Here is a 13,627-nt window from a genome sequence, read left to right on the forward strand (position 1 = left end):
GTAAATATAGGATGGTCTTGAAAACTGATATTTAAGCATTGTTGACCCACATAAACAGCTACTTTGTACATTGTTGATAATTTGTTTTACTTGTAGCACCATTATCCCAAGTCAATCATGTGCTGAATGTTCGCAATCACATTTAAAGGGTCAGTAGTTCCCTACCCAAAAAAACTCAGGACAGCTTTAGTATGATAGGAGCCAGACAGGTATACTGGCATCAAATGCAGCCTTTTATGCTTTTACAGATTTGTTTTGAGTGCAGAAATGGCTGATTTTTCTACCCAGGGAGTATAGATACTTTTGGTGGCTCTGAAAGTGATGTCATAAGCTCTGGAAGGATGGATGACATGAGACTTGTGATTTTTATGTGATATTCACTCAGTCTAGATTCTCCAGTATGCTGATAAAAATAAAAGTTAGTTCACGTACAATTTTCTGGTTATATATATGTGTGTGTGTTCTTAGTGTAGTATGTGGTTTTATGCAGGTGACCACATATTTAACCACACATATACCACTTTCATCTGCAAAACATTTTTATTTGAGCCATTCTGAAACTTCTTTTAGCATCAAATAGGGTTGCCTGCTTATTTAGAAGACTTTATTAGTGTGTTAAAGAATATGCCTCCTGTGGCAAAGTATTCTGCATGCAGAAGTAAAGTTTATTACTCCATTTTATACAAAATATTTAGGAAGGAAAATTCTGTGCCTCTCCCCATCTATCTCTCTGCTGTTTTGATCAAATGCTTTTTTCTATATATGTTCTTAAGCTCAGTGAGCTCAAATGAGTTGGGAGAAAAAGTTGCTTTTTTTTCTTTACCTTTCCTTTCCCTTTTTTTTTTTTTTGTGAAAGGGTTGTTTAAAAATGAGACAGGTTGAGAATATACACTTCAAAACATTTTTTGATTAACAAAAGCAAAGCAAGTCTTTAAAAACAATTCCCCCTCATAGTAATATGACTAAAGATACTTCATAGAATTCTATATACATACACACAAATAGTGTACTCAAAGGTATCTGCCTGAATGAGGGTCTATAAAACTATGATCTGCATCTTTTTAAATGCTGCAATGTAGCATTCCAATTTACCAGAATATGTAATTATATTTTTTATATTAAGTCTAAAATAAATATAAAAAGATAAACTTTGAAGAATAAACTTTTTTCTGACTAGCAGTAATAGATTGCTATTTAGTGTGGTTTGTTAACGTGGTCTCTCTATCTTAATTTTCCTAGAGTCTGTTTGCTGCTGTAGTCAACTCTTGCTCTCTAAAGAACAAACTTTTAAAATATAATATTTTATATAATATATTTTTATATGTATTGTATATTCTGCTCTGTCCTCAGATTTACTATGACATTTCTCTGAATGATAAACTTACCCACTTTAAAAAAGACAGTACTCTGCATGCTTGTTATACTTTCCTCCAAAGAGATTCCCTTGGTAAATACACAGTCATTTAACTTGTGAGTGGCTTTGTTACCATTAGCTTATATTTCAAATTCTTGTTTCACTGCATCCTTCCAGCCTTCTGAAAATACTCAGAAAACTGAGACATGGGCTATTGGAGAAATAAAGAACAAAGTGGACAAACACAACTGTTCCACTCTAGGCTAGGTTTGCCATGGCATTTTGAGCTGCCATTCCACTCTTGCACTTGTTTTTTTTCTGTTATTCGGTGTGCAGTTTTTGTGGAGGATTAAATTCATTAAAAATAAACCTGAGAAAAAAAGTTTAGAGAGAATTTTAGAATAGGAAGCTTATTAAGTAAATGGCAAATGCAATTCCATATACATGGGGGAAAATGATAGCATTTGCCTTATATCAAGCATTTTACAAGCGGAGAGAGGATATATATTTCTAATCCATTTCTGTGTTTAAATTACAAATTATTCAATAAAACAGTAGTTTTGTGTTTCTGTACAACTGAGAATGTTGGAAATCTGCTACTGCTGTAGCAGGATATTCAAGTCACAGTGCAGTGATTATACGGTTAGTTTCTCCTGACTGAAATTATCACAGGCTGGTTGAGAATGTAACATTATATTGTTTATGGCATTGTCTTTAAATTGCAGTAGTTTCCCTAATAAATAGTTCTACTTAAACTGATAGCAAAGTGGAATTTAATGCAAAGAATACACCGAGTGAATCCTAAAATACAAGCTATGGGTAACAAATACACAATGTCAACATTCTCTGCATGTAACTTTCTGCAAAGACTTTGTGAAAACTACTGTAGATCAACTATTTTTCCCAGTGCAACGTTTAGAAATTAGTATAATAATAATCTTTCTGCCTGATGTTCAGCTGTCATAGGGAATAGTTTCTGAGAACCACATCAGCATAAATGCCTTACAGAGAACTGTGACTAAGGGGCTAACTCTGAGAAGCTATCATCCAAATCTATCAACCACTGAAAAGTTTTCTTAAAAAAACAAACAAACAAACAAAAAAACCAAGTGATATTCATAATGAGTTGGGTTTTTTTAAGCCATCATGATACTGAGTCTGATATATGAGAAGCTTAATTTTTGAATAAATGCATATTACAATGCCAATTTCTGCCCAAAAGGACTCACAAAACTAGAACTGCATCATTTGTATCCTTTCCAGATAGAAAGGTGCTGCTCCTTAAAGTTCTGACTATAAAATTATGTATATGAGCGTATCTTAAAAATGGGAGTAAAACTGTCTTTCAGTGAAGCAGAATAATTTGATAGTGACACTCCATGCTTAGAAACTGTAAGATGCAATTTTACACTGCTTTGAGTACAAGTACCTTTTGAGCTGTCAAGCAGAAATGGTTTCTCATACTTGAAAATGGGGTTTTTCCTTTCATCTTTCAGGGATGTGTGCCTGTCACTCTCCATTGCCATCAATACATGGAACTGTGATTGTACTTGGGGCAGGAGACACTGCTTTTGACTGTGCAACATCTGCTTTACGCTGTGGAGCTCGTCGTGTGTTTGTGGTCTTCAGAAAGGGCTTCACTAATATCAGGGCTGTCCCAGAAGAGGTAAAAGTTAAAAAGCACTATTTATAAAAAGGAATAATGGTTGTTATTTCTGCTGAGCCTGAAAGTGCGGTGTGGGTACTTAAAAGATATCTATTAAAATATTTGTTTTTAAAAATGCTCTTAAAATGTGTATAAACATTTATTTAAGCTCTAAAGCTCAGTTTATGTACTCTTTGGAGAAGTCACTTCTCTGTTGTACCCTGTAAAGTCAGAGAGATGCCTAAAAAGGGTAAAATTTCCTGTAAAGTAGAAATCTGTAAAGGTCTGAAAATCTTGGAGGCACCCCAGAGAGATCCATGTGGCATTTGAGTATTATAGGTAGCTCTTCAGGTCCAAGGAATGGACTTTATGGCTGCTACCTAGTGAATCTCAGTGATCTTGACATAGCTCAGGGAGTCTCTAAATTCTTGTAAGGAAATTACTTGTGATGATTTTTTGTTTGAATCACTGCCAATGGCAGTAGAGAGATGACATTAATCACATATTTCAGTGTTCAAACTGATTTTTAGTTTGGCTTTTCACTGTGGCATTTATCAGGACATCTGCAAATTCTGAAACTGACTACACCTCCTCAATTTATCTGTATAGCAAGAATTTTTTTTTTTTTTTTTCTGGTTAGATTTACTTATTTTGATGCTTCTTTCATTATAATTTTTTTTGGTATATCCTTCATACTTTTGAAAGATTTTACCTAGTAGTACCTCAATTGCGTCTTTAAAAAAGGATTTATTGGAATTTGATAATCTCTTTTCAAGAAGGTGGACATCTTAGAGATCTTATGCAAAGTGGATGGAAGAGGAAAAACAAAGAACAGATGTTCTGAAGCATAATTATGTTTCTGTTGCACTTAAAATAAGACATCTAAACACCGTGAAATTACTGAAGTCATTGTAGCAAAGATTCATGCTATTCAGATTCTTCCTCGTTAAGAATCAGCTGTCACTCTGAACCCAAATCTTTATTAGCAGCCTAGGTCAATTCCTAAAAGCTATCAATGTTCATGTTATCACATCATACAGCAGTTTTGAAAAAAAAAATATTAAAAATAGCTTTGGCTAGTAATGGCCATGCTAGAATGATGTCAGGTTGAATACTTTGTAAGATATTACATGTAAAAGATATAGATTTACATTATTTGTCAAGTAAGGACAATCAAATACTGAAGTCTCTACTAAGGCATGCTGTTAGACTTTGGTAATTTTACCACATCAGAGAATATTAAGTATTGGCTGTCGTGCTATTATATACACATGGTATTTGGCATTTGATAATAAACACAATCATAGAAAACATAAATTGGATCATGTGCTTAATTAATGCTATGCCTCTTAAAGCATAGACAGTTGCAAAAGGTAGGTCTTCGGTCCTCAAAGAGGTTATTCAAAGTGACAAGGAAGAATAAGATAATCAGAAAATCACAGAATTGCAGAGGTTGGAAGGGACTTCTAGAGATCAAGTCCAACCATACTAAAGTAGTTACTCTACAGTACAGCACACAGCTAGTCATCCAGACAGATCTTAAATATCTCTAAAGAAGGAGACTTTACAACCTCTCTGGGTATCCTGTTCCAGTGCTGTGGATTCCAGTGTGGAATTTTCTATGTTCCAGTTTTTGGCTGTTGCTGCTTGTTCTATCACTATACACCACTGAAAAGAGTTTGGCCCCGTCAAATTGCTTCCCATGCTTTAGATATTTATAAACATTGATAAGATCCCCTCAGCCTTCTCTTCTCTAGGCTGAACAGATCCAGATTTCTCAGCCTTTCCTCATATGGGAAATGTTTCAGGCCCTTTGTCACCTTCCACTGGACTTTTCTAGGAGATCCATGTCTTTTTTGAACTGGGGAGCTAGAGTCAGATGCAGTACTCTAGATATGGCCTCACCAGGGCAGGGTAGAGGGGGATCATCAACTTCCTCAACTTACTGACCATGCTCGTTTTAATACATCCCAGGATACCATTGGCCTTCTTGGCCACAAGGGCATGTTGCTGGCCAATCTGTTATCTACCAGGACCCCTAGGTCCTTCTCTGCAGAACTCATCTCCAGCGGGTCAGCCCCTAACCTGTACTGATGCATGTGGTTATTCCTCCTGTTTATTATCCTTTACCTCCTTTGCCAGATTAAATACCCAGTGGGCCTTAACTTTCCTCATTGCATCCCTGCAGGCTCTGGCTATATTCCTATATTCTTCCCAAATGGACAAGCTCTTTTCCCACTGTTCTTGGACCTTCTTCCCTTTGAGTTTGTCAGTGAACTCCTTGCTCATCCATGGAGGTCTCCTGTCACTTTCTCTAATGTCTTACTCTTAGGGAGCTACTGATCTTAAGTTTAGAAGAAGCAGCATTTGAGTGTCAAACAACTCTCATGGGCTCCCTCTCCTTCCAATGCTCTAGCCCATGGGATATCTCTAAGAGGGTCCCTGAAGAGGTTAAAGTTGGCTCTCCTGAAGTACAGCAATCTTTCCTGTTGCTTTGCTTCTTTAACATGAGATCCTGAACTCCACCATCTCGTGATTGCAGGATCCTAAGGTGCCTCCAACTTTTACACCCTCAATGAGCCCTCCCTTGTTAGTAAGAACGAGGCTAAGCGGCACACCTCTCTTCATCGGCTCCTCCACCACCTGTGTTAGAAAGTTATCTTCAACACATTGCAGGAATCTCCTGGACCATGCATGCCTGGATTGTTTTTATCCAACAAATATCAGGGTGATTGAAATCCCCCATAAGTATCAGTGCCCTGGACCACAAGGCAACTTCCAGCTGTTTGTAGAAGGCCTCATCAATTTCCCCCTTCTGATCAGGTGGCCCGTAGTACACACCCACAGCAGTGTCACTGGTATTAGCTTGCTCTCACCCACAACCTCTCCATGTGATTGACTTTCACCCCCAGGTGGAGTTTGATACATTCTAGTTCCTCTGTCACATAAAGAGCAACTCACCACCTCACCTCACCAGCCTGTCTTTCCTAAAAAGGATGTAAATGTGTCAGAAAACCATTTGCATTGCAAATCTAACGAATGCTACTGTCTAGAAACTGATTGATTGAGTAGCACAGAAATCAGTATTAGGATGCCTATCAGTATAACATACTCAGTGCCTTCTGCTTAAGAAGAACGTGTGGTAACATCTTGAGTGAACTTTTCATAAAACTTATCATGTTTACTTATTTATTTCATTACTTCTACTCTACAGATGGAACTTGCAAAAGAAGAGAGGTGTGAATTTCTGCCTTTCCTCTCACCTCGGAAAGTTGTACTTAAAAATGGACATATTGTTGCAATGGAGTTTGTTCGAACTGAACAGGACAGTGATGGAAACTGGAAAGAAGATGAGGATCAGGTTGTTCGTCTGAAAGTTGACGTGGTGATCAGTGCCTTTGGTTCAGTTTTACGTGATGCTGAAGGTAACCCTGAGTAATGCATTTCACAGATACTAGTTGTTGTTTTAGCTGCAGCCATTTTGTGTCCTTTGGCGGTTTTGTGAAATGAGTCTTCAGGAGATTACAAAGCTTGTGACTCAGTCCTTTCAACAGAATTTTGTTCGCCCTTTAATTATACTTCTTAGGACAAAACTAAGAGTATGATTAACATCAGTGTTCTGTATGTTACTGACTAGAACAGGAACCCAAATTAGAGGTACAATTGCTCAGTATGTATCTTGCTTTCCTCTCAGTGCAAAAGGGATAACAAAGAATACTCCTGGGGATTTCTCCTGGGCTCACTAATTAACCTTAGAGAAACTCATTATACTACAACTTCAGACTGGACTGATCTGATCTCTGAAACCTTTTTAACCTGTTGAATTAAGAATTAGTTAAGAATTAAGACAGATTCGTTATTCTGGTTTAGCCACTCCGAGCATCACTCACTTCTTATACATACCCAAGAGGACTGTGGCTTCTCTCATACATGCAGGATTTGTTAAATTCTTCTGTGCTTTTCTCGGTATGTCTCATTGTTTACTTGTACTTTACAAACTTTGGTCTTTAAAAAAAAAGAAAAGAAATAAAAAGGGAAAGCATGTACTTAGTTCAATAATAAGTATAAAGAAATTGGTAGGTAGATGGCCTTTCAGTGTCTCAACATATTACTCAGATGCAAAAGAGAGCAGAGGAAAATGAGTTCAACTAAGAACATGAGAACTGAGCAAAGCTCAGTCTGTGTTCTCTCACACAGGTTAAAGAGTTCAGATGCATGTATCAAAGGTGACTTGAAAGTAAAAACAGATGAACAATTTTAGAATGTTTGGTTGTTGATAATTTTAAAAAGTCCTCTGGTTTAAGTCTTTGGAAGGGTTTCTATAACCTCATGTGATAAATCAAATATTAGTCTATGCAATCAGTTTGTTTCGTTGTGATTCATAGAACTTGTGATAAAGGAGTGATTCTGTTTTTCTCCTACATTGCAAACTGCTTCATCTAAAAGGGCAAACTTTATTGTGTTGCTTAGCCATGATAATGTGCCAGCCTTGTATTTTCTGCTATGCATTCACCCTCTAAATGACATGTGAGGTTTTTAAATATGAACACAAAATTTGAGGGGAAAAAAATCATGTAGCAATCTGATCATAAAAGAAGAGAATCGTTGCCCTTGGGGAAGAGCAACACTCTTCAATTTCAGAATGTATTTCTGGTGAAACTGCTATTAAAACGGAAATCAAATTATAAAGAAAGAGGCAGGAAATATCAGCATTTGTTTTGTACATTGTGAAAGTGAAAAGACTAAGACTGGAGGGAATAAAATACTTACTCTGAGCACACCATTTCAGTTACTTTTAAACCTTCATTTTTTGCCTAAGCTGGTCTAATGAAAGTTCAATTTACTTTTCACCATCGAGCTGAATTACAACCAAATCTTCAGGCATATACAACAAAAAGGAACGACAGCAAGACACATGAAAACCTCCAGATATCTTATATTCTTAATGTCTTTCTAAAAGGCATCATATTTTTGTATTCAAGGGATGGAAATATTCAGATTTCTCCAATAAGAGTTTGAGGAGAAAACACCAGAAATATTTGCTCAGGACGTTGTCCAGTTTCAACTCAGTCTGGCTTTGAATTTGATCTAACTTTGAAGAAAAGTTTGGACTACATGATCTCCAGAGGGCCCTTACAGTCTGAATTTTTCCATTTCTAGATGACTCGTATGCATGTTGAATAAGCATGTTTTTTGTTGCACAACAACAGTTTGCAACTGAGTTCTGTCAGTGATCTAATTTATAAGGCATCTCTGGCAATAATGGATGCTGGTATAGGTGGTATAGTATTGGTATGGGTTAAACTAATAGGATTTGTCTATTTCTTGTTAATAATGTTTAATGTTGATGTTACTGATGTAAGAATAAAGAAGATGCTATGAGAACCAAAGGGAATGAAATGAGACTTAGTCCCTTTTCAGAGAAGTGTAGGACATTCTTTGATATACCTGTTTTGCTTAACACGGCACAAAGACGCGTGCGCTGCTGGACTGAGCAGAAGTAGTCTATAGGTTAGAGAGCTTTTTCTAGTATATTATCCTCATCAAGCTGTTTCATATTCTCTAGTGTAGTAACTATTACATTTCCACCAAAAATTCCATGCACTCACAGTAGATGCTTAGTCTTTTTCTTTTTCTTAAATAATATGCTAATTGTGTTTTTAAACAACAGTTCAGTAAATATTCATCCTCCCATTGGAAATCACATAAATGCATCATTCACTAAAAAGAAATCAGTTGTAAATCCGTTTTATGCTCATGAAGTTGCTAATAGACAAAGCAGGAGTGTTGCCCTCTAGGCTGCTGTAAGATCATTGGTACTTTACTGAAACCAGTTTAAAAAAAAAAAAAAAAAAGGTTAATCAATCTACTACAGATAGAGTAAAAATAAAGTTTTTCTTTGTTGTTGTAAAAGGATTTTGCAAGCACAAGCTGCTTTTTTAATTATTATTACTGTTATTGCATAGATTGCCAAACTCTTCAACCATCATAACTGATTAACATAAATAACAGATGAAAGAAAATTTTGTACCCTTTCTGATGCTCCAGCTTTTTTGCCTGCTTTATTATTTTGGAGGCCTGCAATGTATTACTGAAATATCTCTGGCAACATTCTAAATTGCAGCTAATCAACATATACACATGTAATGCTAATTACATCCTAGTAGTGCATACAGCCTCAACATCCTATTCAAAACAGGTCTAGTTGATTTTAAAGTCTAAACTTTGAGTACTTTTTGTTTGTTTGTTTGTTTGTTTTCTGATAAGCAAAAGGGAACAACATTTCGGGACTGCAAAATTTTGCTCTGGAACAAATGTCTTTGTTCTCATATATTCTTGTATATTTATGTGAAGAACCTGGACCTTATGTAGAGAACCATGACAGAATTGTGGAAAATAGTACACTTGGTCAGAATGTGCTCCAACATGGAGTGTAAGACAAGTGTACTGTGTAGAGACTGGCAACATACATTCTGTGCAGCAAGCTAGTGACAGGCAGAAAATAGTTGGCAGCAGTCTTTCAGTAAGAGCCTCTCCCAGTATACTTGGGCACAGCTTTAACCAGTTCAAGCACTTTTATTCCTGTTTCAGTACATTAGTGGGGCAGAGATGATGGGAAGTGTGATTGTCTTCCTTTGTCTTCTGGGCCTCCAGACTGGGCAGCATCAGCAGTTAATGAGACTGTTGGTGTGTGTGATAGTTACAGTTTTACATTTCAGATTAAGAAAGATACAGAGTATTTGTATTTTTCTGAAGTAGTGCTTCTACTCACTGTAAAGGAAGTCTGTAAGATGGATATCAAAAATAACATTAATGAGCTACTAAAGCTAAAATTACAGGAACTTATGAAATTGGTTAAACATAAAAACCATTAAACTGTTTATTGAAGCTTCACAGATATACTGCAGCTAATGAGCATTTCTGCTATTTAAATAAGCCCAAATTGAACACACATTACATGGATACATAATTAGTCATGGCAGTCAAACACACAGATTCACTTTTAAAGCTTTATTTGAGGAATCTTTTCCATTTGATTTGTTTTGTTAATTAAAATATTTTTTCTGTATTCACTTATATTTTAATATTGTTTTTGCAAGCACAGTAATTTGCTGCTGCTTTTCCATTTGTGTTTATTTGCTCTGTGAATATAGCAAATAGAGAATATATATTCAGAACTGTCCTTTTGTTTGGTATTATTTGTGTTAGCATCATTTGATAGCATTAGAATAATTCAACTGTATGTTTTCATCCAGAAAGTTTATTTCAAATTACAGATGAGGGCTGTTCTGAAAGTAATGCCTCCTATGTTACTAGGTTGGCCAACGACATCACAGGCAGATGTTGGTTGTATGACAGCGGAGGCTGAACCTTCCAACAATATTCCAATGTATTTTGTTGCTGTATGACAGATGGCAGTAGAAGGGCACTCTGACAAATTGACATCTGACATGGAAGTCCGTATGAAGTAAAGGTGTGCCACTGAATTCCTCCATACACAAAAAAATGGCACCCACTGACATTCGTTAATGCTTGTTGTGCATTTATGGAGACAAAAAAGTGGATGTGAGCACACTGAGGTGGTGGGTGGTGAATTTCAGCTGTGTGATAGTGGGTCACCTCCACTGGTGCAGACTGTTATGAGCGGTTAATGCAGGCTCTTCTTCATGGCTGGCAAAAATACACAGCTAATGGTGCTGACTATGTTGAAAATTGGTGTTTTGTAGCTGAGAATTTTCTCTATCAAATAGTATTGTTTTGCTCTTTGTCTCTGTTGTGTTTTCCATGGAAATAAATGGGATTTGTTACATTCAGAGGAACTTATGTATAATATCTCATCAGGATATAACAGAGAAGGCAACAGAGGCACAAGATTGCACTCTGAATTTTGAAGAAAAAAAAGCTGTATTAGTTTGGAACTTTAAAGAGTGTATGATTGAAAGCATTAGAAAGACACTCATCTCATTACTCTGTCCCAAACAGAGCACCAACAAAAACAGAACGCTTGTTTTTCAATGGCAAACAGCATCTCAGAAAACTTATTGCCAGGTTCATCTCCTTACAAGCTCAGGATTGGCTCCAAGGTTCTTTCTCACACCTTGCAGATGCTAAGAAAAAGCTTCCACTTGGGAAGACCAGTGTTCTTCCCTTCTTCTTGAAGGCAGTGTAGAAAGTATCCCTTAAATTGTCCTGGATATAAGATCCACGTTGTAAGGACATTAGGAACTCATATAAGATGCCTTTGAATCATGTCCTTATTTTTACTTAACCTAAATCTTGGAGATTATAAGAAAAACAGAAGGAAATAGCTGCTGGATACCATGTCAACCGTACCACAAGGGAAATGCGCTTTCTCATTTTTTAGAAACACTGAAATCAGGCAGATAAATCCTCAGTCCCTAGGGGGAGGTGTTTCAAGCAGATGCATGTTGGACTTTTTGGCACTCAAAAAGCTTTTGATATAATTATGGCCATACAGTTATTTTAGGACAAAACAATCCAAAGATGAATTTGAGAAAAGCAGCGGATCTAGCCGAAGTAATACCCATTTTCCCCCCAAGATGAAAAGAAAGTAGTAGTCATAACTTTTAGTTGTAAATAATTCCCTGCGGAAAAACTACATCGACAGTAGTGTGTTGCCCTCTAATACACAGACTGTGGTTTGGTATTATCTCAGAGAAAAAAAATATATAGTCATCTATCCCAACCCCAGTACCAAACCCTGCTGTGGCAAGTTTTCCACTGTGATTTTTTTTTTTCTTCTGAACATGTCTTTACAAGTCTGAATGTATTTGACTTGTGAGAACTGTCTAGACCACATGCTGAGATGGCACCACTGCAGTCAGTAAGTTATCCTACGTATGGCTGATTGACGATTGAAAGTTGTCTTGATGTACAGTCTGAGACATAAAGAGGAAGTTAACATATTGATCTATAAATATTACTGATGTATAATAGGACTACTGTCAACAACTACAGGCACTTTCCTTAAAAAAACAAAAGCAAAAACCCAACCCAACAAACTCATTTCCAGACTGAAAAGTCTCTCCCTCTGAAGGTTCTATTTGGTATGACCTTTCAATAATTTAAATATTTTTAAAAGAAGCAATTTCATAACTTTTTGATTCTGCTACTAGGCAAATATTATTCTTGCCAAGTTAAGGCAAAATTCTGCAGGGTAGGAGGGATTGTGCAAGCAGTACGTCTTGAATATAGATTAAATGCTTCTGCTTTCAGCTTAAAATTGTGATTCTGCTTTCTGAAGCAGATGAAAAAAAATAAAATCTGAAATTTTGGGTTTGAGTCTTATGGACTTGGTGTTTGCCAAGGGTAAGAAGGAGAGCGTAGGTGGGATAGGCAGATTTAAATGTTTGTATCTTGCTTTTGATTTTATTATTTTGCCCCTTATTATACACAGCTCTCCTCTTTGAAATACACTTGTGATATTTGATTTGGAGATGGAGGGAGATGCAGAGCTTGGGAAGAAAATTCCATCATGACATTGTGTGAAAATGTCTTTGAAGGTTGCAGTAAACCTGGGTGTACACTGGGGCAATAGTGTGAATTTGCCCTTGTGTTGGTGTAGGAGAAATATTCTTGTTTTAAGCTAGCAGGTTTCTCTTTTACATATATGACAGCACAAGAACATCAGTTTAATTGACCTTGGCAATCTGCATCTGCTAGTGGTATGTCCCTGAGGGACAGCACAGTTTTAAGCTGCAATTTATGGCAAAATCTTCAGTTCCTTTAGACCTAAAGCCACATAAAAATAACTCACTCTGATACGTGGCATCAACATCTGCAGAAAATATTTATTGAAAATGTGATTCTGTTCATGAAGCTATTCTGGAGTGTCTCAGCGATAATAAAATAATGTTAAAAGTTGCATAATCAAAATCACATTAAGAAAGAAAGATTATTTTTAAGATAATTTATTTGTAGTCAGTACTATTTGTCAAACTGTCTGATTTTTTTAGTCATTACATCTACGATGTTTTTAAGGACAACATTAGTTCACACACAAAATGCTTATATATACTATTTACTGGTTTGAAAAAAATTAAAGTACCTTGATGATCTAAATATTCAGAAATTTCAGTGAAAAATGATCCAGGAAAGATCATCTTTGTGTAAGCATTTTATTTTTATTGTTTCTATAATTTCACTCTTTATATATGTGTGCTTCAAATAGAGCCTTAATTTCAGAATGTTCTGAGCTTCAATATCAATACAGTGTGTTTTCTATTTTATTTTATAATGTATCTTTTTCAGAAAAAAAAACAAAACAAAACTTTAAATCAATATACTTTTTCAAAACCGAAGCTGTCAAAGCATAACATTTCCTGGTAGGGAAAATGTTGCGTATAAAAGTTTTCTATCAGGTTTGATAATGACCTGTGGAAAAGTAGCAGTGTATCATTTCTGTTGTGAGCATTAAGAAATGTGTGAAGTAAATCCTGAATGAATTTCTAACAACCATAAACATTCTTCTTTGGCTTTAAACCTCAAAAATCATATGTGGTACGTTAAGTTGTGCAGGAGTTAATATGTTAAGTTTTCAGGTGAGAAGCATGTTGATGTGGAAAGTACAGTACAAAGCTATGGGTGGAGGGGGAAAAAAAATTCCT

At 36.1% G+C, this 13,627-nt stretch overlaps 1 protein-coding gene across 1 annotated transcript in view; it reads left to right on the forward strand.

Moving 5' to 3' along the window:
- LOC100538897 (dihydropyrimidine dehydrogenase [NADP(+)]) overlaps positions 1–13,627 on the forward strand; it is a 67,093-nt gene that overhangs the window by 45,587 nt on the left and 7,879 nt on the right. Inside the window, exons 5-6 of the mRNA XM_031554950.1 lie at positions 2,851–3,020; positions 6,214–6,424. Of these exons, the coding sequence (XP_031410810.1) occupies positions 2,851–3,020; positions 6,214–6,424 (381 nt within the window). The remainder of the gene's footprint in view (positions 1–2,850; positions 3,021–6,213; positions 6,425–13,627) is intronic.

Source organism: Meleagris gallopavo, chromosome 10, assembly GCF_000146605.3.
Source record: "Meleagris gallopavo isolate NT-WF06-2002-E0010 breed Aviagen turkey brand Nicholas breeding stock chromosome 10, Turkey_5.1, whole genome shotgun sequence".
Classification (NCBI taxonomy): Eukaryota; Metazoa; Chordata; class Aves; order Galliformes; family Phasianidae; genus Meleagris; species Meleagris gallopavo.